At 38.3% G+C, this 27,219-nt stretch overlaps 1 protein-coding gene across 4 annotated transcripts in view; it reads left to right on the top strand.

Moving 5' to 3' along the window:
* Positions 1-27,219, top strand: part of LOC150091098 (mediator of RNA polymerase II transcription subunit 12-like protein) — an 825,386-nt gene that overhangs the window by 309,726 nt on the left and 488,441 nt on the right. For all 4 annotated transcript variants that reach the window (XM_090374287.1, XM_090374270.1, XM_090374279.1 and 1 more), the window contains 2 exons: positions 20,358-20,521; positions 26,668-26,776. In XM_090374287.1, coding sequence (XP_090230413.1) covers positions 20,358-20,521; positions 26,668-26,776 — 273 coding nt within the window. The remainder of the gene's footprint in view (positions 1-20,357; positions 20,522-26,667; positions 26,777-27,219) is intronic.

Here is a 27,219-nt window from a genome sequence, read left to right as displayed (position 1 = left end):
TACTTGTGTCACCCTTTGATCCCCCCCCCCTTTGTGAATTGGAGATACATTTTACATGTCACCTTTTGATTATTTTGACTTCTCTTCCAGGGAAAATAATGGAGTCATTGGTTAAAGAACCATTGCAGGATCATCTAGATAAGACAGCAGTAATAATTCAGACACAGCATGGGTTTGTTAAAGGGAGGTCTTGTCTAACCAATTTAATTGGATACTATGACGTGGTCACAAAGGAACTGGAAGCAAAAAATAATTTTGATATCATATACTTGGATTTCAGGAAAGCTTTTGTTATTGTTGCACATTGAAGACTACTGTACAAATTGGAGCAGTATGGCATTAAGGGCAAGTTGCTACAATGGATAAAAGGATGGTTGAGTGGGAGAAGACGGAGAGTGGTAATCAATGGCTACTGCTCTACGTGGATTAAAAGTGGAGGAGAAATTGTCTATTCAGTTATATTAAAGGAGGTGTCAAAAGAAGTAAGCAAACCCTTAGCCATAATTATGAAAGAATCCTTGAACTCAGGAGCCCCCACAGACCGGAGATGTGCAAATGTATCTCCAATTCACAAAGGGGATCAAAAGGTGACATGAGTAATTACAGACCTGTTAGGTCTGTAATTACTTGTGTCACCCTTTGATCCCCCCCCCCTTTGTGAATTGGAGATACATTTTACATGTCACCTTTTGATTATTTTGACTTCTCTTCCAGGGAAAATAATGGAGTCATTGGTTAAAGAACCATTGCAGGATCATCTAGATAAGACAGCAGTAATAATTCAGACACAGCATGGGTTTGTTAAAGGGAGGTCTTGTCTAACCAATTTAATTGGATACTATGACATGGTCACAAAGGAACTGGAAGCAAAAAATAATTTTGATATCATATACTTGGATTTCAGGAAAGCTTTTGTTATTGTTGCACATTGAAGACTACTGTACAAATTGGAGCAGTATGGCGTTAAGGGCAAGTTGCTACAATGGATAAAAGGGAGAAGACGGAGAGTGGTAATCAATGGCTACTGCTCTACGTGGATTAATTTTATTAGTGGTGTCCTTCATGGTTCAGTATTGAGCCCATTGTTGTTTTGTATATTTATCAGTGATATTGATGAAGGTATAGCAAGCTTAATGTCAAAGTTGACAGTTGATACAAAGGTTGGCAGTGTTAATGATCTTCCATTAACTGCATATTGTATCCATAGTTTTGATGATGATAGCACATTGCATTCCACCTTTCAGTTTGAGAAACCTTGCTCTGCACAAACAACTGCAACTTCTTGCATATCCACAATAACAGTAATGACAGTGTGGTGCTGCAACAAGATCTGGAAAAGTTGGGCAGATGGGCTGAGAAGTGGAAACTGAATTCTATCATTCACAAATGCAAAGTACTGCATATGGGTAGCAGTAACCCCTGAGAAATGTACTAACTGTGTGGCGTTACACCCAAGGTAGTGGAGAATGAAAGAGACTGAGGGGTAATTGTGCACTCAGATACTCAGTGCAGACAGGCGTTTAGAGTAGGTCTTGTCCTACTCTAAACGCCTGATATGTAGGAATTTTGCGATCAGGGATAAGGAGGTGATTATCCCCTTGTATAATGGTCAGGCCACACCTTGAGTACTGCATACAGGTCTGGAAGCCTAATTTTAGGAAGACTGTAGAGTTGCTAGAACTAGTACAGAAAAGGGCAGTAAGGCTGGTAAGGGGAACAAAGGCGGGGGTCCTCTTACGAAGAAAGACTTACCGTATTTATCCCATGTATAAGACGCACCTTAATTTTGGGGCCCGAAATTTGAAAAAAAAAAAAAAAAATGTATTGCGTAAAGTTATTGAACTCAAGTTTTATTCTTCATAAAATTCATACAACTCATCACTGTCAAAACTGCCATCCATTAGCTTGTCCTCATCTGTGCCTGATGACAAATCACTGCCTTCATATATTGCCTTGTTCTCATTTCCATCTATGGAATTTGAAATGCCACACTTCTTAAATGACTTGACAACGATCTCAAACTTCATATTATCCCAGGATCTTTTCACCCAGGTACAAATTTCTCCTATAGTTGGTTTCTTCACTCTTCCTGCTGGTGTCAAATTGTCCCCAGAAGACTTCATCCATTGGTTCCATTCGTCTCTCATGGCAACTTTGAAGGGTTTGTTAATGCTGACATCAATTGGTTGGAGCTGGGATGTCAAGGTATGGTGGCAAGTTTTGTTTTTTGCTCTGCAGCAATCTTCTTTGTATTTTTTGTTATGTGTGCCCTGAACTGATCAAGCACCAATAGGGCAGGTTTGCGTAAGAGCCCATCTAGTCTCCTGCTCCAGACTTTCTCAAACCAGATCTTCATCCCATCCTGATCCATCCAACCCGGCACCTCCGTAGCCAGATGGGAAGGAGCAGCAGTGCGTAGCACACGCTTCTTGATTAGACAGGGGTTCGAGCCCATCACCACCAAATACGGAGGATGTGGAAAGGTCAGGGAATGACCACCGCATATTCCCGGAGCAATATGGCCTTAGTTGCTAATGCTCCTAAAAACCAAATAACAACAACCACCACCATCCAACCCTTGTCATGAATGTGGACAATCACTCCTCGAGGAATGTCTTCTTTTGGCATTGTTTTGCTTTTGAAAATCAGCATAGGAGGCAGCTTGGTTCCGTTGGCACAACAAGCTAGAACAACTGTATAATGGCTCTTTTCATGTCCACTTGTCTTCACAGTTACAGTTTTCATCCCCTTCTTATCAACAGTTCTGTTACTTGGGATATCAAATTGAAGGGGGTCTTCGTCCATATTTGAAATCTGTCCGAACTCAAACTGATGTCTTCCGACATTGAATGACAAAACGATGAAATTCAAAGACCTTCTGCTCATAGCTTTCAGGCATCTTTTGGGCAAGTCTGGTGCGTGTATGTATGCTTAGTCCATTCCGTTTCATGAACCTGAAGCACCAATTGTGTCCTCCGAAATCAGTAACTTCTTTTTCATCAGCAATTCTTCTTGCCTCATGCTGAACCATCTTTGTGGACACAGGAATTCCAATTGCCCTTTGCTTCTCAATCCATATCTTCAGTTCCCTCTCTAAATCAGGCCATTTTGCTGACTTGCCTCTAATGGCCTTCTTCTGCCGTGGCGTTTTCAGTAGGGTTTCTTCTTCCCGTAGCCAGTCTCGGATTGTTTTCTTAGTTGGAGGAGGACCAAACTTACGTTCAGCAGCATGATTTCCATTCACTTTTGCAAACTGGATCACTTTTAACTTGAATTCAGCACTGTACGAAAATCGTTTCTGAGCCATTTCTGGGTAGAACGTGGCAAAACGTAACCTAATATACCAGTAACGAGTGCGAAACAATGAGCGCAAAGACAACAAGCGGGAAACGCAAGAAAAAAAAAAAAATCTACAACCACTATATAAGACGCACCCAGTTTTTAGACCCCAAATAAAAGGTGCATCTTATACATGGGGAAATACGGTAAGTTCTGCAAATTGCAGCTTCTGGAGGCTAGGCACCTGCAAGGTAATCTGATTGAGGTATATAAGACAGTGAATGTTTTGAACAGGCCCAATGCTGATGGGATTCTTCCGCTTGATCAGATTACAAACTTGATGGGGCATAGATTCAAACTGAAGAAAGACAGTTGTAGAATAGATGTGCAGAAATTTGCTTTCGGCCAACGGGTAGTTGATAGTTTAAATAAATTCAAGGCAGAACTAGACAAACATTTGGAACGAATGGATTAGTGAAGTGGGAAAGGGTTTTTTTTTTTTTTTTGGCTGATGCTGTATAAGCTTGCTTTCTTGCATCTTATGCCTTTATTAATGCTAAATGCTAAAATAATTCTTGGTTTTTCAGGTTGCACAAACTGCAATTACCATTACTTCATCCATCAACAGAAATATGGAAATGAGAATAATATGGTGTAAAATTCACAGATTAAATAGTAAATAATGTGATTTCCAAACTTTATCCTGCAATGAAAGGGACTGGAGAAATAGTAATATAGTCAAAGCTCTATAATGACCCCTAGAGGAGCGAAAAAAAAAATGGTCACTATATTGGAAGGACGTTATCGGTCATTCATAAAATCAGCAACAAAACAAGTAAAAGCTTGTACATTTAATGTAATTCTGCTAATACTGTATGTGCTCTTACCATTGAAACAGTGTTTTGGCAGATTTTTTTGATATGAAACAATTTTCTTGTTGGGTCTTGATATGTAATACAGTATTAAACAAGAAAATTATGATTGTAAATTTTGCTTTGATTGTGGAGTGCATTAAGGTTGTAGTTTTGACGTTGTAGAGCAGATATCATCTTTTAAGGGCACAAAAGGTGATATAGTTGTACACGTTGGCACTAATGATATTAAGAGTAGGAGACCAGCAGAATTACTTAACAAGTACAGGTCACTGTTGAAAAAAAGCCGTGAAGTAGGGTTGAATTTGAAAGTGTCTGCAATTCTGCCCAGACACGATAGGAGGGAGTATATGATGAGAGCCTTGTCGATCAATTCGGCCCTGGAAAGATTGTGCAAATTTCAAGGGGTAGAATTTTTTTCAGCCTGGAATGTACTTGTTAACAGGAGAGATTGCTTCTACAGGGATGGGATACACTTAAATAGAAAGGGTGCAAGAATATTTGCTGATGCTATCGAGGCAGTGTTAGGTGGGTCGGAAAACTGCTAGCTTGGGGGGAGACAGACTAATGGATTAACAGTAGCCACTGGCAGAGGTGAAAGAGATTCTTGCACTGCTTCTATTGGAATGAGCAGAAGCCTGAAAAACAAGATGCAGGATATTTCAGAGACTGCTGGAAGTCATTGCGGTACAAGTAAACACATGGGTTGTGTTAGGGTAGCTAAGAATAGAAACAGGTGCATGTATACTTGCGTGTACAACCATGCTAGGGCATATATCTTTGTGTTTAGCTGGGGATATAACTAATTTAACATTGTGATTGTTACGGTATAGCGTAATGCATATTCCAAACTTATTAGTGCAAGATATACATAAAACTAGATGGCATAATACGTATCACTGGATTTAGCAATATATTAGATTAGTGTAGTATTGATAATTAATTGTTTAAATTTATTAATCTTATTAATTTTCATTGTTAATCAATTGTATTCAAATGAAAATCATGCCCCAGACTAGAGCAGCTAAGCAACGGGCACAAAGTAGCAGGAGTGTTGTGGCTCGGGGAAGAACCAAAGGAGACAATTCTCTAATGCATCACAGTCTAAAACAACACGCAACTTGTGAAATGTTTGTAGAACTTTCTGGAACAGGACATGATTTAGCCAAGGAGGATGTCTTTGTAGAGAGTGCTTGGTGTAGAGAGTGGCAAGAAATTAGGTGCCAACTCAGCGTTCTGATGGGCATCTATGAGATTTTGAAGAATCGGAAGATGCCCTCGAAGGTATTAAAGCTTAAAGGTTTAATACTTTTGAGGTATTAAACCATCAAGCTTTCAGCTTCCCAACTCAACACCGGACTTCACTCTTGTGCATCAGGCAACACAGTAGCAACCTTCACGGCAGAATGTGCTGGTCCCACAAGAGCTAGTTATTGTCAGTGACTCTATTGTCAAGGAGATGGATAACATATTGTGCAAAATGGATTGGTGGAATAGGACCAGAGTATGTTTGCCAGGAGCAAATGTTGATGGCGTTATAGAGCAGAAATTATCTTTTAAGGGTACAAAGTGTGATATTGTTGTACATATTGGCACTAATTACATTAAGAGTAGGAGATCTTCAGATTTACTTAACAAGTACAGGTCAATGTTGGAAAAAAGTCTTGACTTAGGGTTAAATTTGAGAGTGTCTGCAATTCTGTGTAGACACGATAGGAGGGAGTATGTTATGAGAGCTTTGTCAATGAATTTGGCCTTGGAGAGATTGCTCATGGGGTAGAATGTTTCTTGGTGTGGTCTGTGCTTCTTAACAGGAAAGATTATTTCTACAGGGATGGAATACGCTTAAATAAGTACGCAAGAATATTTGTTGATGCTATTGAGGTAGTGTTAGGTGAGTCGGAAAACTGCTAGCTTGGGGGGAGGGGATTCACAGACTAAAAGATTAACAGTAGCTTCAGGCAGAGGTGAAAGTGATTCCTGCACTGCTTCTATTAGAATGAACAGCAGCTTTGAAAGCAAAGTGCTGTGGATTTCAGAGATTGCTGGGAGTCATCGCGGAACAAGTAAATACATGGGCTGTGTTAGAGTAACTAAAATAAGAACAAGTGCATGTATACTTGCATGTACAACAATACTAGGTGTCTAGTAAATAAATTTGATGAATTTGAAATGCTGGTCAAAATGGGAAAGACGGATATTTTTGGGATATCAGAGACATTTCTACACACAGATATAAGCAGTGCAGAATTGGAATATGGGGAGTACAATGTGTACAGAAAGGATGGACAGGTTAGAAAGGGAGGAGGGGGTTATGCTTTTAGTTAAGAAACATAAAATCTAAGGAAATGCATCCAATTTACATAGATGGACAGTGCAATGTGGAGTCAGTTTGGTGTGGCAAAAACACTAGGAAAGCAAAAATGAGAGTAGGAATGTGTGATAGGTGTAATGACTGAGGATTATAATGAACTACTGTACAGAGAAATATAGTGGGCAAATAAATCAGAATGTCTTATAATGTAGAATTTTAACTTCCCAGATATTGACTGGAACTTGTGGTTTGGTCACTTGCACACTAGCAAGACTTTTGTGTATTTATTGGGTGATTATTTTCTACAGCAGCATGTTCAACTGTAATATTCTTGATCTGATTATCAGCAGTGATTATTCGTGCATTAAGAATTTGCAAATAAAGGATCAGTGTTCACTAGGTGGCAGTGATCACTGTATACTGATGTGGGATTTACTTAAAAGATGCAACTACCACCAAGGATAAAGGAAAGGGTTTTTACTTTATTAAAGGTAACTGCAGTGGTCTCAGGCAGTTTTTAAATTTAATACAGTGGGACCAACTGATGATTTTATTTATTTCGTCTGATGTGATCAATACATGAAGGAACCAGTTTTTTCTTGCTTCCTTCGTGTATCGTGGCCGGGATATCCAACCAACCAGTTGGTTCGGCACCATTGTGATATTCAGCCCGAGGCGGGAATCGAACCCGCGACTTTTGGGTTGCCAGACAGGCACTTTACCTACCCGGCTAGCCCGGTTGGTACTAAGTGATGATGATGATGTTACTAACAGCAAATTCTAAATGAGAAGCATTCAAGGAATTAATCTTGGAAGCTACTAGGCTTTTCATACCAATTAAGAAATACTGTTCAAAGTTTAGGCCTAAGTGGATGTCAGACGACCCAGTGAGACTCGTGGCAGAGAAGAAAAAATGCATGGGACACATTATCAAGAGAATCAGAAGAGGCTAAAAAATTTAACTTAATGATTTTGTAATAAATGAGACCAAAGTGGAGGAGAAAGTGTAGAAGTTAAACAAAGAAAGGCACAAGGGGTAAATGGCATCTATCCAGTTATATTAAAGGAGACAGCAAAGGAAGTAAGCAAACCATTAGCCATAATTATGAGAGCTTCCTTGGACTCAGGGTAGTTCCCCATGGGCTGGAGGTGTGCAAATGTATCCCCAATTCACAAAGGGGGGATCAAACGATGACACAAGTACTGTTAGCTTAACTCCATTATTTTCCAGGGAAAATAATGGAGTCACTGGTTAAAGAAGCATTGCAGGATCATTCAGAGAAGACTTCAGTAATTATTCAGGCACAGCATGGATTTGTTAAGGGGAAGTCTTGTCTGACCAATTTGATTGGATGCTGTGATGTGGTCACAAAGGAACTGGATGCAAAGAATAATTTTGATGTCATATACTTGGATTTCAGGAAAGCTTTTGATACTGTTGCACATGGAAGACAGCTGTACAAGTTGGAGCAGTATGGCATTAAGGGCAAGTTGCTACAATGGATAAAAGAGTGGTTGAGGAACAGAGAGTGGTAATCAATGGACGCACTCTTCATGGACTAATGTTATTAGTAGAGTCCCCCAGGGTTCGGTATTGGGCCCATTGCTGTTTTGTATATTTATCGATGAAATTGATGAAGGTATATCAGGCTTAATGTCCAAGTTTGCAGACAATAAGAAGGTTGGTAGGGTTGTTAATGGCAGTATGCTACTGCAGCAGGATCTAGAAAAACTGGGCTGATGGGCTGAGCAGTGCAACTGAAATTTAATATTGACAAATGGAAAGTACTACGTTTGGATAGAAGTAACCCACAGAGAAATGTACCAACTGGGTGGTGTTACACTCAGGGTAGTGGAGAATGAAAGAGACCTGGGGGTAATTGCTCAGTCGGATATGAAGTTTTCTGATCAGTGCAGACAGGCCGCCAGAGTAGGGCATGGGGTCTTGTCAGTGATATACAGGAATTTTTCAAGTAGGGATAAGGAACGACAAGTGGGAATAAGGAACGACAAGGTGATTATCCCCTTGCATAAGGTAATGGTCAGGCCACAGCTTGGGTACTGTGCACAAGTCTGGAAGCCCATTTAAAGAAATAAGTAGAATTGCTAGAATGAGTACAGAGAAGGGCAACAAGACTGGTGAGGGGAACAAAGGGCGGTATTCTTATGAAGAAAGGCTTAAGTTCTGCAAATTGCAGCATCTGGAGACTAGGCACATGTGAGTTGACCTGATTGAGGTGTATAAGGCCTTGAATGGATTGAGCAGACTCAATGTGATGGGTTTCTTCTTCTTGCTGGGCGTAAGCTGAAATTTAGGAAAGAGAGTTGTTGAATAGATGTGTAGAAATTTGCCTTTAGCCAGCAGATAGTTGATTGCTCAAACAAACTTCCATCTGTCATAGTGGAAGTTGATAGCGTAAATAAATTCAAGGAAGAAGTGGACAAACATTTGGAGTGAATGCAGCATCTCACTTGCTACTCCACTCTACTCTGAAAAATATCCATTTACACCTACCGTCTATCTCCTGTCCAGCCAAACCGTATTCCACTGTTGTATTTTCCATCTTATCGTGACCTACTCTGAGTTATGTAATAACTTCTCATGAAGAACTGTATCAAATGTTTTACATCCATTTAGGCCTAAACCTTGAACAATATTTCTTAGTTGGTATGTAAAGCCTAGTAGCTTCCAAGATTAATTCTTTGAATGCTTCCCATTTTGAATTTGCTGTTGGTAATGTCATCAGTTGGTTTCACCATATAGAATTTAAATACTGTCTCAGACCACCGTAGTCACCTTTACAAAAGTAAAAATCCTTCCCTTTAGCCTTGATGGTAGTTACCTCTTTGAGTAAATCCCACTTCAGCACTCTGTGATCACTGCCACATAATGGTTCCTTTATCTGCAGATTCTTAATGCATGAAGAATCACTAGTGATAATCAGATCAAGAGTATTATTCCCTCTAGTTGCTTCCTGAACATGCTGATGTAGAAAACAATCACCTTATCTTCAATCAATAATTATATTCTGTGTATTTTATTTTTATAGTAAAATTTTTAATTCCTGGCTGGTGTTGGTCTCTAATTATTGCAACAATCACCTGTTCCTATTCTTAGCTACCCTAACACAACCCATGTGCTTCCTTGTACCACAATGACTCCCAGCAGTCTCTGAAATCCCCTGCATCTTGTGTTCGAGGCTGCTGCTCATTCCAATACTTAATCCAAATCTGGTTTACAAATACATAAATCATGAATTTTTACTATTTACATATTATATCACAACAGGAAATATGTATTATATTTCAATTGTTGTTAAAATCCAGAACTTAGTAAACATACCACAAAAGTGTTGCATACTATGTTTATTTAAATTTATTTATTTACTTACATACTTCAACACAGGTACACCAACTGTAGAAATTGGTGAGAAACCTGAGCATTCAGAGAATCAATACAAAGTTATTTGTATTAAATTATTTACAAAATTAGGGTTAATGAAATAGGGTAAAAAGGAATTTAAGCATATAGTCAGTGTGGTGATTATGTAATACCTGAAGAAAACAGAACAGAGGACTAGCAAGTAAATTTTGGGTATAAAGAACAGGCAGTGAGAAGTTTTATGATGAAAATTCAAGTGGGGTGTAGTGAAAGGCATTTTTTTGAGAGAAGATATGGAGAATCAATAAAAGAGTTTGACATTGTAAACAAAATTGACATCTGGTTCAAAGAGGGATGATTCTGAAGTGACAGCAAAGTGCTTCATAGTTTCATTAGTGAAAGGCAAGGTAATTTCAAAAGCATTGGAATTTAATGAATTTGATTTGAATTCACACAAGTCCATGAGAAAGGTATTCCCATTATGGAGACAAATAATATCATTATAATCAAAAAGAGGAAGTATAAACTGTTAAGAAGAAATATAACTATTCATACAAGTTAAGAAAACATTTAATTAAACTGAGAAGATTGGAAGTATGAGATATTATGTCATTAATATGGCAAGAGGGATTCCAGTCCTGCAGGAGTGCAAAGCTGCATGCAACCGGACGTGTCCACATGTTGTTGATAGTGGGTCAGCCACCAGATTTGGTGGTTAACTGCGAAATAATCAGGGGACACACTGTTTAATAAGCAGCTACAGACAAGCAGCGACAGGGATAGCAGGTTGTGGTGAGCTGCCAGGTGAGCACCGATAGCTCCATGAAAACCCACAATGGCTCCTGACATCCCTGTAACATGGCGAGTATACACTGTAATCAAATTTGGCGCTTCCGTAGCCAGGTGGGAAGGAACAGCAGTGCGTAGCACACGCTTCTTGATTAGACCGGGGTTCGAGCCCGTCACCACCAAATACGGAGGATGACGGAAAGGTCAAGGGAATGACCACTGCATATTCCCGGAGCAATATGTCCTTAGTTGCTAATGCTCCTAAAAAAAAAAAAAAAACAAAAAAACAAAACCATAATCAAATAAGTGTATCATCTGGACAGTGGAGTTCAATAGCCCGGGAAGTAGGTGAAGGAAACACCAAATTATAACCAAGAGCGTCAGGCCTGGCCAGCCAGCCAGCTTGTAAATTTGGCTAGATATATTCAATATGGAGGAACGACAACAAAGGCATAGTGTGAGGGCTAGGGCATATCCCTTAAGCGGTGTGCTGCAGTGGACCCTGGCTGTAGTGGGAAATAATCAAGGGCAAAAATGCAAGGATAACAGAAGGACCAAATATAAGAGGACAAAAGGTCAGAGTTGGATCAATTAATGTGGGAACAATGACCAGGAAAGGAGCAGAACTTGCGAAAATTATGAAAAAAAGGAAAATCAACTTATTGTGTGTCCAGGAAACCAAATGAAGAAGGATGAGGAGTAAAGAACTAGCTGAGGGCTACAAATTAATATACTACAGCATGGAGAATTGGAGGAATGGAGTAGGAGTTGTGGTTGAAGATAACCTAAAGGATGCAGTAGTGGAAGTATGCAGGAAAAGTGACTGGCTAATTAAAATTAAACTGTTATTGACTGTTATTGATTGATGTGTGCTGAATATCATTAGTGCTTATGCCCCACAGGCAGGATGTGATGTAGAAGAGAAGAATGCTTTTTATGAGGACCTGGATGAAGTGATCAACAGCATGCCCAAAGGAATAATCATCGGAGCAAATACATGCAATGGACATGTATGCTAGAGAACTCAAGGCTGCCATGGAGTCCGTGGCAGTTTTGTATGGGGGTGAGCGCAATGCAGATGGAAAAGGATCCTGGAGATGGCTATTGCTCGTGGATTGTGGATAGCTAAAAAAAACAACTAAAGAGAGACCAACACCTTATTATATACTGCAGTGGTGGTTATAGTACTCGGGTCGACTACATGATTTTGAGAGCCAAAAATAAGAAATGGTGCCAAGACTGCAAAGTCATCCCAGGAGAAAGCTTATTCAATCAATACAGACTTCTTGCCAAGGCTTTCACAAGAAGTTTGAGGAGTGCATCAAATGGTATAGGCTACGTGTACATGAGCCTGTGACTGCAGGAGCTGTTCTTACAGGCTTTTAGAGCAGTTGAGAAGGATCCAAACCCGATTACTGTGGAACAAATATTGAACAAGACCTAGATAGAGATTATGAAGGGAGGAGAAGAAATTCTAGGGAAGACCAAAGGAGGAAAGAAAATGCATAGAGAAACCTGGTTGTGGAGTGGAGAGTTTTATAAGGCACTGAAAGACAAGGACAGCCTTTAAAGAATGGCAGAGAGAGACAGAACTGACGAAAACAGGAATAGCTACAAGGAAAAGAAAAGATGAGCTAAACAGGCAGTAGCTAAAGCCAGTGACAGAGCTGTGGAAGGCTCGTATAATAGTATGAACACTAAAGAAGGGGAATTGAAGATATTCAAGATTTCCAGAACCCGATAAGAGCGATAAAAACTAGTAAAAGATCAGACTGGTAAGGTTCTTACGAAAACAGGAGATGGAAAAATTTTTTTGAAGGGATCATGAATAGTGAAACAGTTGCTGGAGAAGAACAGAAGCTAGATGGCCATGATGAGAATGTTTAAAATATAAAGGAGGAAGAAGTTTTGCTATCATTGTATAGTATGAAGTCAGGGTAGGCAGGGCGCCTCCATAGCCAGGTGGGCAGGAGCAGCAGTGTGTAGCACACGCTTCTTGATTAGACCGGGGTTCGAGCCCATGACTCACCAAATATGGAGGATGCGGAAAGGTCAGGGAATGACCACCGCATATTCCCGGAGCAATATGGCCTTAGTTGCTAATGCTCCTAAAACCCAAACAACAAATAGGGTAGGCAGCAGGGCCTGACATGATACCCATTGAAATTTTCAAGGGGTTAGGACAGAGATGAGTCCCATTTACGAGGCTAATTAATAAAATAACGAGAGCAGCCAAGATACCAAGCCCATTTCTGTTTATCATCATAATGGACACACTAACCAGAGATATTCAGAGCAATGGCTCTGACAGTTTACTCTTTGCAGATGGCATCATGCTTAGTGATGAATCACAAAAGAGCTACAGAGAGATGGGTAACAATTCTAGAGTGGGAAGGACTAAAAGTCAACAGGAACAAGACAGAATATATGGAGTGCTTTGGCAACTGAGACAGCTCTCTCAGCATTGGCACTGTGCAGCTTAATAGGGTTAACAACTACAAGTACCTTGGGTCAGTGCTAGACACAAATGGCAACTGTGAACAGGATGTCCGAAGGTGAATAAAATCTGGATGGGCCAAGTGGCGGGAAATGTCTGGTGTTTTAAAAGACAAGAAGATGCCAACTAAACTGAAATAAAAAATTTACAAACTGGTGGTAAGGCCATGTATGTTATATTGCTCGGAGTGCTGGGCTGTCAGAAGAAACAAAGAATGAGCTTTGCTGTCAGCAGAAATGAGAATGCTAAGGGAGAGTTTGGGAATAACCCTGAGAGATACAAGGCAGAATGAAGTTGAGAGAGGAGATGAAAACTTCACCCATCAACTTGAAGATTAGGGAGAACAGACTTAGATGGTGGGGGCACATCCAGTTCCACGAGTTTACCCACATTACCAAGCGTGTGCTTAGCTGCCAAGGTCAAAGGAGAAGAGGCAGGCTGAAGGTGACAATTGAGAGCAGAGTGCAGCAAGATATACAGGAACTAGGGCTCATTCCAGCAGAATGTGTCAGCCGTACTAAGTGGAAGTATTCCATCCATGTTGCTGACCCCTAACTGGGACAAACAGCATGGATAAAGTAAAGTAAGTACATTACTTATTTGTTAACAGGACAGATTGCTTCTAGAGGGATGGGATACACTTAAATAGAAAGGGTGCAAGAATATTTCCTGATGTTACGAGGCAGTGTTAGGTGGGTCGAAAAACTGCTAGCATGGGGAGAATACACGGTCTAATAAATTAACAGTAGCCGCTGGCAGAGGTGAAAGTGGTTCTTGCACTGTTTCTATTGGAATGAATAGCAGGCTGGAAAACAAGGAGCAGGGGATTTCAAAGACTGTTGGGAGTCATTGTGGAACAAGTCAATACATGGGCTGTGTTAGGGTAGCTAAGAATAAGAACAGGTGCATGTATACTTGTGTGTACACCAATGCTAGGAGTTTGGCAAATAAATTTGATGAATTTGAGGTGGTGGTCAGAACATCATCATCATCATCATCATCGGCCATTTTCAATCCACTGCAGGATGAAGGCCTCTCCTGCAACTTTCCAGTTCCTTCTGTTTTGAGCACTGGCCATCCATTTACTACTCAAAAACTCATGAATTTCATCTATCCATCTCCGCCTTTGTCTTCCAGGTTTTCTTCTAGCTCCTCTTGGGTACCATTCTGTTATTTTCTTAGTCCATCTGTCATCATGTTTTTGAGCTATGTGTCCTGCCCAAGACCATTTTAGTTCTTTAGTTTTGATAAGAATGTCCTTTACTTGAGTTTGCTGCCTAATCCATGTGTTTCTCTTCTTATCTAACAGTCTGATTCCCAATATAATTCGTTCCATTCTTCGCTGTGTAGTTCTTAGCTTCTCTTCCATTCTTTTGGTGAGTGCCCAAGTTTCACTTCCATAAGTCATGGTGGGGAGTATACATTGGTTCATTATTTTACGTTTCAGACAAACTGGGATATTGCTCTTCAGTATGTGACTATATTTCCTGAATGCTATCCATCCAAAATTTATTCTTCTCTTGACTTCCAGCCATTTATCATTATTACAGCTAATAACTTGTCCCAGATAAGTATATGACTCCACCTTTTCAATTACTGCTCCTTCAATCATTATTTCCCTTTCCGTGGCATACTTGTTCATCATTACTTTTGTTTTAGCCATATTGATCTTTAGTCCAAAATCCTTACTAACTGTGCATAACTGATTAAGATTTTCCTCTAATTCTTTGGGATCGTGGCTTATGACCACAATGTCATCTGCAAATCGTAAATGGTTTAGGTACTCTCCGTTCACATTGACTCCTTTCTGCGACCAGTCTAATCTTTTGAAAGCTTCCTCAAAGGCAGCAGTAAACAGCTTCGGAGATATTGTTCTCCTTGTCGAACTCCTTTCTCAATTTTAAATTTCCTACTGTCTTTGTCTAGTCTCATAAAGGAGGTGGCACTCTCATATATTTTCTTCAAAATCATAATATATGGGGAATCTATGCCTTGTCTTTCCAGTGCCCATAACATTGCCTTATGCTGTATGCAGTCAAATGCCTTTTCATAATCCACAAATGCCAGGCATAATGGTGTTTTATATTCATTTGCTTTCTCCATTAGCTGTGATATTACGTGAAGGTGATCCACAGTTGAGAATCCTGTCCTAAAGCCAGCTTGCTCTTTCGGTTGATTCTCATCAAGTATTCTTTCTAATCTGTTAGTAATGACCCTTGTGAACAACTTGTAGATGTGGGATAACAAGCTAATTGGTCTATAATTTCCAATTTCTGATTTATCTCCTTTCTTTTGCAGCAAAACTATGATTGCATTATTCCACTGCTTAGGCATCACACCTTTTCTAATGCACTTTGTGAAGTGCCTTGCCAGTTTTTGTGTATGTCTCTTCCTCCCAATTTTAACAACTCTACAGTAACTTCATCTTCCCCCGGGGCTTTCCGATTCTTCATTTTCTTCAATGCATGTTCTACCTCATCAGGAAGAATATCAGGTATGTCGTATGTGTTGCTACTTTGCAATCCATGTTCTCCACTGCTGGTATCATTCCCTCGCTCCTTGTATAATTCTCTATAGTAGTCTTCTGCTATTTAAATTATGCCTTCTCTGCTGTTTATAAGTACACCATCGCTATTCTTCAGTTTCAGTATCATTTGTCTTTCTGTATTACTGCTCATGGCTGCTGATTTAAATCCTTTGTTTTCCCTTAATGCTTGTTCTACTTTTCTTGTGTTAAATCTTCTTATGTCCTCTCTGAGTCTCTTTCTAATGGCTTTGCATAACTCAGTATACTCAATTTTCTCCCTGTCAGTGTTTTTCTTGCTCTTCATTTGTCGTCTTTGGTTCATCATGACAACGGTTTCTTGACTAATTTTTTCTTCTTTGGATTTCTGTTTCCCTATAGGTTTCTTGGGCTTTATCACTTTCAGAAAGTTGTAATATTCCTCGTCGATATCTTGGTCCTGAGCAGTCTGCAGAAGCTCAAACTTGTTCTTAAGTTCCAGTACATACTGCTTTTTCTCCTCCTCTGTTATTTCAAAGACCTTTGTATTATTTACTCGAGTCAGTTTTTTCCTTTCCTTTTCTACATCTATATCAAGTGTACATCTTACCATTCTGTGATCACTTCCAACGTTTACCTTATTCGGGACGGTAACATCATTCACAATATATCTTCTGTTAGTGAGGATGAAGTCGATTTCATTAGTTGTTAATCCATTTGGACTCTTCCATGTCCACTTTCTGTTCACCCTTTTCTTGAAAAAAGTGTTCATTACTGACATTCCTTGAGATTCTGCAAATTCCACAAGTCTTTCACCTCTTTTATTTCTTTCACCAATTCCAAAATTTCCTATAGTTCCTCTTTCTGCGCTGTTTTGCCTTTTTCCAACCTTAGCATTGAAGTCCCCCATAATAATAGTGTAGTGGGTTTTCTGCTCATCTAGAAGACTCTCAATTTCAGTGTACATTTCTTCAACCTCTTCATCATCATGGCTCGATGTTGGTGCATAAATCATTATAATCTTTAGCTTGTACCTCTTAGAAATCTTGAGTATTAGTGTTGACACCCTTGGTGATGTACTTTTGAATTCCAAAATGTTTTTTAAAATCTTTATGGACCAGAAACCCAACTCCACCTTCACTCCTTTCACTGTTTCCATTGGTGTACAGCAGATTTCCACTTGATAAACTTATAAGTGATTCATTTCTTCTTCTTGTTTCAGCCAAACCGATGATATTCCAATTCACATTTTCTAATTCCTTTTCCAGCTCAAATATCCTGTCTTCACCGATGAGTGATCGTACGTTATAACAGATCAAGTTCAATTTCCGTGCATGGCAGCCTGGTCGTACCCAGAGATTCTTAGCACCCTCTGCTTCCACTCTGATCCTCTCGCTGCCTTAAGAGGGAGAGTGAAAGCTGTTGGGGACTGAGGGCCATTTGTATTGTTGTGCTCTCATTGCTGGATCGTTTGGTCTTTTCCTCTTCACGCTGACCAGGCGTCTTGAAGAGAACCACTCTACACGTTCGTTGCCACCTAAGTGACGTAACAGGGCTTACCATCGAGAAGGTGCGCATGAGTGGATTTTAGGGAGGCAGGCCAACCGGACTTCTCTTAAATCTTCTGTAATAGAGAGATTGGATCCATCAGTGTTTTAGGCTGAGTGTCTGATAACACACAGGATACCTGTTCCCCTCTAAGCCCCCTTAGAGGGGAACAGTCAGAACGTCAAAGGCAGATATTGTTGGGATATCAGAGACGTTGTGTCACACAGATGTAAGGAATGTGCAATTGGAATTTGGGGAGTACAATGTGTACAGTAAGGATAGTCAGGATAGAAAGAGAGGAGGGGGTTATGCTATTAGTTAAGAAATACACAAAATCCTAAGGAAGTGCAGCCAGTTGACATGACGGGTGGACAGTGCAGTATCGAAACAGTTTGATGTGACATAAGCACTGGGAAAATCAAACTTGACAGTGGGAGTGTGTTCTAGGCCAAATCACTCTGAGTATAATGAACAACTGAACAGAGAAATAGAGTGGGCCAGTAAATCAGATTGTCTTATAATGGGGGACTTTAATTTCCCATATGTTGACTGGAACTTGTGGGTTGATCATTCACACACTAGCAAGGCTTTTGTGGATTTATTGGATGGTTGTTTTCTACAGCAGCATGTCAGTGCAGACCATCTGCATTGCTCAGAAATCTTCATATCTGCCTGCACAATTACCTCCATGTCCTTTTCACTCTCTACCATTAGGCACCTCCGTAGCCAGGTGAGAAGGAGCAGCAGTGCGCAGCACACGCTTCTTGATTAGACCGGGGTTCGAGCCTGTCACCACCAAATACGGAGGATGCGGAAAGGTCAGAGAATGACCACCGCATATCCCGGAGCAATATGGCCTAGTGTAGTACCAGACAGTTGATATGTTCCTCTGGGGTTACTGCTTCCCATATGCTAGTACTTTACATTTGTCAATGTTAAACTTCAGTTGGCACCTCTCAGCCCACCTGCTCAATCTGTTGCAGCAGCAGCGTACTGTCATTAACAACCCTGCCAACCTTTGTATCATATTTATTTCCTTTAAGTCTACCATTAAGTTCCTAGGTATCAAGTCATTTAGAGAGTTTGAAAAACTAAGAAAGAATAGTCGTATGTTGCTGTAAAATTTACTGCTGTAAAATTTTCTTAAATAAAACTATTTAGTTTATTAATACCACATGTTTATTTGCTATGCTGAAAAATGCAGTCAAAAATAATTAACACGCTGTTTTGGGTAGTCCTCACTTTGACGAAGCCATTGTTTTTGTAACTTCAGCAATTTGACAGGAGCCAATAGTAGCATAAGAATTGCAGTGAGGCATGTGCAGAAAGCAATCTCTCCATTTGACTAGACGACTCATTTCATTGGAGGCAACTGTCTATTTCATTTATCTCTTTACGTGGTTATCTGTCTATTATTTATCCTTGAATCTTTTCATTTCATGTTCTTTCAGAGATTGAGGGAACTTGTGTAAACAATTTTGAAAAAGATGTTTTTATTTGTTTATGTAATAGCTTGTCCTTCACTAGGTGTTTATTTGAGAGATCATCATATTAATTTTATTAAAAAATAAAATGGGCTTGTTTTACAAAATGTTCTTAGAAATAACTACAGCAGCTATATTTTCAGTGAGCATAAAATCGTTTTTTTTTTTTTTTATTAAAAGTAATATTGAATATATGCTGCCATATCATAGTAATTTTGACAGTTTTATTATTTTTTTAAATATACAAGATATTTAGACAACTTTATACAACATACAGTTTTTAAATTTAAAAATAACTTGTAGATATAACTTGTAGATGAATGTGATATTAGACATTTTGTAAGATTATACTGTTCTTTACCAACAGGAAAATATTTATATGTTGTATTTAGAGTCCATATAAGTTTGTAATTGGTAAGAAAAAAAAAAAAAAAAATAAGAAATATTAAAAAATGGCTGCAGTTAGAGTTTATAATTGAGGATTATCTCAATACCTATGTGCAAATATTTTTATATCATAACTTTATACTGGTTAAAAAGTTTAAAAATTGCTTGTTTTTTTAGACAGTGCTATATTTGAATAAGTGTTTATAAATAATAAATTTATGAATAGTATATTTTTCTGCTATATGTTTTGGGTCGAGTTAGCTTATTGGTCAGTATTATATGAGCGATCATAGGTTTCTGCCATTCTTAATATACCATTAATGTTTCTAGGTTCAGTTTGAAATACAGGAAGATAGCCTGTGTAATTTGTTTTAGTAATTTGATGGTACAATACGTGGTAAGAACCTTTAATTTCTCAAATGGTATAGAATGAACTGTAAAATATGGTAAAAAGGTGTTACTCCTTAATTTGTCTTAGTTATATGTTTTTGTAATAGCTAAAAATGCAGAAAATAATTGTTTCTTATTGTTAAATGCCTACTGTTTTAGTTCCTTTCAGAGAAATATTCATTATATCACAGTAATATTTAAATAAAACTTTTGTTAAGAACTATACAAATTAAATCATTATAAATTCAAAAAAATAGAAATAAATAAACAATTCTGAAATGGCAAAATTATTTTAAAAATTGTTCAAAATTAATTGCTGATCTTTTCTTCTTCATGTAGTCTTATTTTAATACCTCTCATACCTCTTTCAAAACCCAACATGTTTAAGGAATCATGTTGAGCAACAACTTCTACTTTGAATTTTAATTTTTATAATGTTGTCCCATGCTAAAAATTTTGGAGTAGTTAGTAAGCATCATTTAGGTTAACAATAGCTTCATACATGTTAGTGCCAACAACTGCACTTTCATCAAATCAAACAAATGTTTATAATTTATAATAAATAAAAATAATTCTTGTAAATAATAAAAAAAAATTCTTTAAGTCACCAGTTTCATGCTCTTCCAACTCTTAAAAGCACTGCTCATTACCTAACCATGATTTAACCATTTCCATAGTATCTACATGTGTGGTTCCCAAGGGATATGTGTATATATACACAAAACCATTTCAAAATTGCTGGCTTTGAATATGAATAACAGCATTTTTTTAATGATAATCTTATGTGTGAGAAAAATAAATATATTCATTTTCATATACTCATTTTCTCAAATTGTAATTTCATTTTATATAATTTACTTACCTCCCATTTTCTTTTGCTTGTTTTATTAATTGCATAATTTGTTTGATCAGTTGCTTAGAGAGCTGCTTGATGTGGAAGTGCAGCTTGCACAGAAAGGATCATTGCTTGCAGGAACTTATGCCACGTCTGTTGGACTTCATATTGTTGGTGTGCTGTATACCTATCATCGTTGCTTGTTGGTTTCGCCAGAGCAAACTGTAGCAGTATTTGAAGGGCATGTAACTCAGTATTTTTTCTACATTTTGATAATTTTATGTTTTGTGATAATACAACATTTTTATTAATGCTTTGCATCAGTAGTATATAACCTTTTATTGCTATTTCCCGGTCCTTTATTTGCTCATGTACTCTTGATTTCTTTCTGGTATTTTATCAGACTCCTTAAAGTGAACAGGTTTTGTACGTTTTGAAGGTGTTAGAAGGTTGAATAAGGTCAGAAGTTGATATTCAGTTAAGTTAGCACGTTGAAAAGAACAATAGGATGTGATGGTATAAGGAAATTAGTGATTGAATGTTAAAAGAAGAAACAGTTTTTATCATACACAATAATAATATTAATAATATAAGTATAATAAAGAACCAGGAGCTGAAGTTCTTTAAGGTTTCTGAAAGGTGGATCTTTTTATCAGAGCTGGCTCCACACATCACACCTCTCTACTAGTTCCTGTGGTCCCACAGGAACTAGTAGTTGTTGGTGACTCTATTGTCAGGGAAACAAGGAACATGCTTTGTAAAAAGGATAGGTGGAACAGAACCAGGGTATGTCTGCCAGGGGCAAAGGTTGATGACGTTGTAGAGCGGATATCATCTTTTAAGGGCACAAAAGGTGATATAATTGTACTAATGATATCAAGAGTAGGAGACCTGCAGAATTACTTAACAAGTACAGGTCACTGTTGAAAAAAAAGCTGTGAATTAGGGTTGAATTTGAAAGTGTCTGCAATTGTGCCCAGACACGATAGGAGGGAGTATATGATGAGAGCTTTGTTGATCAATTCGGCCCTGGAAAGATTGTGCAAGGCTCAAGGGGTAGAATTTTTTTCAGCCTGGACTGTATTTGTTAACAGGAGTGACTGATTCTACAGGGATGGGATACACTTAAATAGAAAGGGTGCAAGAATATTTGCTGATGCTATCGAGGCAGTGTTAGGTGGGTCGGAAAATTGCTAGCTTGGGGGGGATACAAAGACTAATAGATTAACAGTAACCACTGGCAGAGGTGAAAGTGATTCTTGCACTGCTTCTATTCAAATGAGCAAAAGCCTGAAAAACAAGATGCAGGATATTTCAGAGACTGCTGGGAGTCATTCCGGTAGCTAAGAATAGAAACAGGTGCATGTATACTTGTATGTACACCAATGCTAGGAGTTTGGTAAATAAATTTGATGAATTTGAGGTATTGCTCAAAGCATCAAAGGTGGATATTGTTGGGATATCAGAGACGTGGTGTCACACAGATATAAGGAATGCAGAATTGGAATTTGGGGAGTACAACATCTACAGAAAGGATAGACAGGATAGGAAGGGAGGAGGGGTTATGCTATTAGTTAAGAAACACATAAAATCCAAGGAAGTGAAGCCAGTCGACATTGCTGGACAGTGCAGTGTCGAGTCAGTTTGGTGTGACATAAGCATTGGGAGATCAAAATTGAGAGTAGGAGTGTGCTATAGACCTAATGACTCTGATGAGTATAATAAGAAACTGTACAGGGAAATAGAGTGGGCCGGTACATCAGAGAGCCTTATAATGGGGGATTTTAATTTCCCAGATATTGACTGGAATTTGTGGGTTGGTCACTCACACACTATCAAGGCTTTTGTGTTTGTTGAATTGTTGAATTGGATGATTGTTTTCTACATCATCATGTTCGGGAGGCAACTAGAGGGAGTAATACTCTTCATTTGATTATCAGTAGTGATTCTTCATGCATTAAGAATCTGCAGATAAAGAAACCACTAGGTGGCAGTGATCACAGCGTGCTGAAGTGGGATTTACTCAAAAGAGGTAACTACCATCAGGAGAAAAGGGAAGGGTTATTGCTTTCGTAAAGGCGACTACGATATAGTGGGACCAACTGATGATGTTACCAACAGCAAATTCAAAATGGGAAGCATTCAAAGAACTTATCTAGGAAACTACTAGGCTTTACATACCAACTAAGAAATATTGTTCAAGGTTTAGGCCTAAATGGATGTCAGATGAACTAATGAGACATAATGGCAGAGAAGAAAAATGATAAATTAATATGAATTAACATGTGACACAGAAGCCTATGTTAGATAGATATAGCTGATCTGTAACAAAGTTACAAAGGAGGTTAGGCAGGCGAAGGCAGATTACGAGAAATCTTTGGCAAGGGATGCAAAGAAAAACAGCAAAGAGTTCTTTACTTATGTAAACTCTAGAAGGAAGGGGATGAATCAGATTGGTCCACTTGATATCGATTGTTCAACTGTTGATGATCCTGCTCAGGTAGCTAACAAACTAACTAAATATTTTGTATCGACATTCACACACAAGGAGTTATTCAGCGAGGGGAATGCCAGAGATGTATATAACTTTGGCAGTAAGCTTGAGAATCTTGTAATAACTGAGAGTAAAGTGGAGGAGAAATTGTTGAAGATAAAGACAAGAAAGGCACCTGGGGTGGATGGGATCTATCCAGTTATATTAAAGGAGGCAGCAAAGGAAGAAAGCAAACCCTTAGCCATAATTATGAGAGCTTACTTGGACTCAGGGGAGGTACCCACAAACTGGAGATGTGCAAATGTGACCCCAATTCATAAAGGAGGATCAAAGGATGACACAAGTAATTATAGACCTGTGAGTTTAACTTCTGTTCCAGGAAAATTAATGGAGGCACTGGTTAAAGAAGCACTGCAGGATCATCTAGACAAGGCTTCAGCTATAGCTCGGACACAGTATGGTTTTGTTAAGGGGAAGTCTTGCCTGACCAATTTGATTGGATACTATGATGCAGTCACAAAAGAACTGGATGCAGGGAATAACTTTGATATTATATACTTGGATCTTAGAAAGGATTTTGATACAGTTGCACATGGAAGACTGCTGCACAAATTGGATTAGTGTGGCATTGGAGGCAAATTGCTGCTGTGGATAGGGGGAGAAGACAGAGAGTGGTAATCAGTGGACGCTGCTCGTCGTGGACTAATGTTATTAGTGGAGTCCCTCAGGCTTCAGTGTTAGGTCCATTATTGTTTTCTGTATTTATAAATGATATTGATGATGGTATATCAGGCTTAATGTCCAAGTTTGCAGACGATTTGAAGGTTGGCAGGGTTGTCAAGGACACTACTGACAGTATGCTGCTGCAACAGGATCTGGAAATGTTGAGAGGTGGCAAATGAAGTTTAACATTGACAAATGTAAAGTACTACATATGGGAAACAGCAATCCCAGAGCAACGTATCAACTCTGTGGTACTACACTGATAGTGGTAGAGAATGAAAGGGACCTGGGGGTGGTTGTGCAGGCAGATATGAAGTTCTATGAGCAGTGCAGACAGGCTGCAAGAGTAGCTCATGGTGTATTGTCAAATATATAGGAATTTTTCTAGCAGGGATAAGGAGGTGATTATTCCCTTGTATAAGGCAATGGTCAGGCCACACCTAGAGTACTGTATACAGGTCTGGAGGCCTCATTTCAGGAAGGATGTAGAGCTGCTGGAACAAGTACAGAGAAGGGCAACAAGATTAGTGAATGGAACAAAGGGGTGGTGTTATGAAGAAAGGCTTAAGTTTTGCAAATTACAGTGTCTGGAGACTAGGCACCAGCGAGGTGAACTGATAGAGGTGCATAAAGCCTTGAATGGTTTGAGCATGCTCAATGCTGATGGGATTCTTCCTCTTGCTCAGAATAATCACCTGAGAGGGCATAAATTCAAATTGAGGAAAGGCAGATGTAGAATAGACATGCGGGAATTTGCCTTTAGCCAGCAGGTGGTTGGTTGGTGGAACAGACTTCCATCCCTTGTCGTGGAAGTTGATAGCCTAAATAAGTTTAAGTCTCAGCTGGACAGGTATTTTGAACGAACAGAGGGGTGAAGTGGAAGTGGTTTTTTTTTTATTTTGGCTGATGCTGAATAAGCTTGCTTTCTTGCATCAAATGCCTCTACTAATGCTAATGCTAATAAGGCAATGGTCAAGCCACACCTTGAGTACTGTGTGCAGGTCTGGAGCCCTCATTTTAAAAAGGATGTAGAGCTGTAGGAATGAATATAGAGAAGGGCAGCAAGATTAGTGAATGGAACGAAGGGTTGCTCTTACAAAGGAAGGCTTAAGTTTTGCAGATTACTGTGTCTGGAGACTACACACCTGCAAGGTGATCTGATTGAGGTGTATAAAGCCTTGAATGGTTTGAGCATTCACCTGAGAGGGTACAAATTCAAAGTGAGACAGTTGAAGGATAGATGTGCAGAAGTTTGCCTTTAGCCAGCAGGTAGTTGATAGGTGGAACAGACTTCCATCTTTTGTGAAAGTTGATAGCCTAAATAAATTTAAGGCTGAGCTGGACAGGTATTTGGAATGAATGGATTGGTGAAATGGGAGGGATTTTTTTCTGGCTGATGCTGCATAAGCTTGCTTTCTTGCATCGTATACCTATGCTAATGCTAAAAAAAAAAAAAACTTACTGAAATAAGTGAAACTTAGCATGATATTCAGCTGTATTATCCATTTTTATAATATTACAGTGGTGGTAGTGATTCTTCTTTTGCTAAACATATATAATACCTAATGTAATTAAGCGCAACTGTTATTATCACAGCTAGATGGATGATGGGGTTGGGTAATTGAATCGATTATTGATACTCGAACCTCTCTTTGTTAAACACAGGTATTCACACATGTGCATCTTTCCACTGGATCAACGTTAGCCTTTGATCCTTCCACGTGTTCACATATTCTGTGCCTCAGCATTGAATGGATAGTAGTGAATGTATCCTTAATAGTGATTACTTTCGAGTCATACGGAAGATTCAAACAAGTTCAATCCAAATAGAGGCTTATACGAAGTGGAAGTTTTCTAAGGCATACTGGATAAAATACCAATCATACACTTCAATAGATGAAAACATTTTTCACATAAAATCCATTGACGCTGTTGCAGAGAACATGACAAATCAATTACTAGCTTCATCATGTACTAATATTCCACAAACATCTGTTCATATTGCTCAGATTAAGAACCTGAAGGGGCATAGATTCAAATTGAGCAAAGACAGTTGTAGAATAGATGTGTGGAAATTACTAGGAAAGTTGCTAAGTTGAAAGGAACATACTAGGAAAGTTGCTAAGTTGAAAGGAACATACTAGGAAAGTTGCTACGGATTTAAAAAATACTTATGCATGCTGTCGTGAAATTTATAAAGAAAACAGAAGACTATCTTGGAAACAAATGCCTCTTGACGCATTTCTGAAGAAGACAACTCCTTGTGTCTCCAACAAGTGCTGAGACAATAGACCAACAACGAGTGATCAACGATTCTGCATATAGTTGATGATGATGATGAAGAATAAACATTCTTTAACATTTGTAAGTCAGAAATAATTTCTTTATTTTTATAATTTGCTTGATTTTACAAGCTATGTTTTTATTTATTTGGATAAATCAATCATTGTTTACGCATAAACTAATTACATTGTTGAGAATGTAACCCCTGATTTTAACATTACGATTAACCCCTGATTTTAACATTACGATTAACCCCTGATTTTAACATTACAAAAACTCTTTACGAGTTTTTGGTTTACGAGTGTGCATTAGGAGAGAATTAACTCATAAAGTCAGGAACTACCTGTATTGATATTAAAACATATTGTTTCTGATCATTTCTTATTTGCTCACTATAGTCATGTTTTTTATGAATCGTTTCAATGCTTGTTATTAGCTGTGTTAAATATTTGCTCCATAAAAACAGGAAGTAATGCTGATCTTATGATAATGTTTATTTATTTATTTTTTTTCCCCATCTGCTAAAATTGTTTTTTAATTCCCATAAGATAATTTTAGCAGACGGATAAATAATAAAATAAAAATAATTTATTTTTCAATAAACTATTAAAAAATAAAAAAAAAATTAGAAAAAAATAAAATACCAAATAAATCACCAAAAAAATTGATTAATTAAATAAGAATGTTTAATGAATCTTGATATAGTATATATTATGTTTTCTGATAACATCTTTAAGTTCACTGTAAGTAGTCTCAATTATATATCAATAAATAGTTTTTCAGAGCATTTTTATTAATTTTAGTTACTTTTTAATGTATTTTATTCTAATATGTGCATTACATTATCTATTTTTTTATTTATTTTTTTTATTTCTTTCCCCCTCTAGATTATGCAAATTAACTAAACATGTGAGCAATCCAACAGATTGTACATCAGCTGAAAGATGTATATTGTGTTATTTATATGACTTGTATACTGCATGCAGCTTTCTTCGTGTGAGTAACTCATACTTTCATTATTTTTTTTTCAGAGTTTTGTTTAATGAGTTTATAGAAATTATGCACTTTGGTTTAGTCATTAGAGTATTTATTTGAAATATTTTCCTTTCATCACATTAATCAGTATATTTTAGGTTTTGCTTGCAGATGTCCAAGTTTGCAGATGATACAAAGGTTGGCAGGGTTGTTAACGACAGTAAAACAGTATGCTGCTCCAACTGGATCTAGATAAGTTGGGCAAATGGGCTGAGAAGTGGAAACTGAAGTTTAACATTGACAAATGCAAAGTACTGCATATGGGTAGTAAATATGACATATGACAAATGCAAAGTACTGCAAATGAAAACAATGACCTGCCCTTCTAAATGCGGGTTTGTACGTTTACTGTGATTAATCTCTCTGTATGCTCCCATTCTCTCCATCCTGTGTGTACATAGGAG

This window comes from Mastigoproctus giganteus, chromosome 1 (assembly GCF_048544385.1).
Source record: "Mastigoproctus giganteus isolate SK-2022 chromosome 1, ASM4854438v1, whole genome shotgun sequence".
NCBI lineage: Eukaryota > Metazoa > Arthropoda > Arachnida > Uropygi > Thelyphonidae > Mastigoproctus > Mastigoproctus giganteus.
Note: the sequence above shows the minus strand (reverse complement) of the source record. Positions and strands in the feature narration are given on the sequence as shown.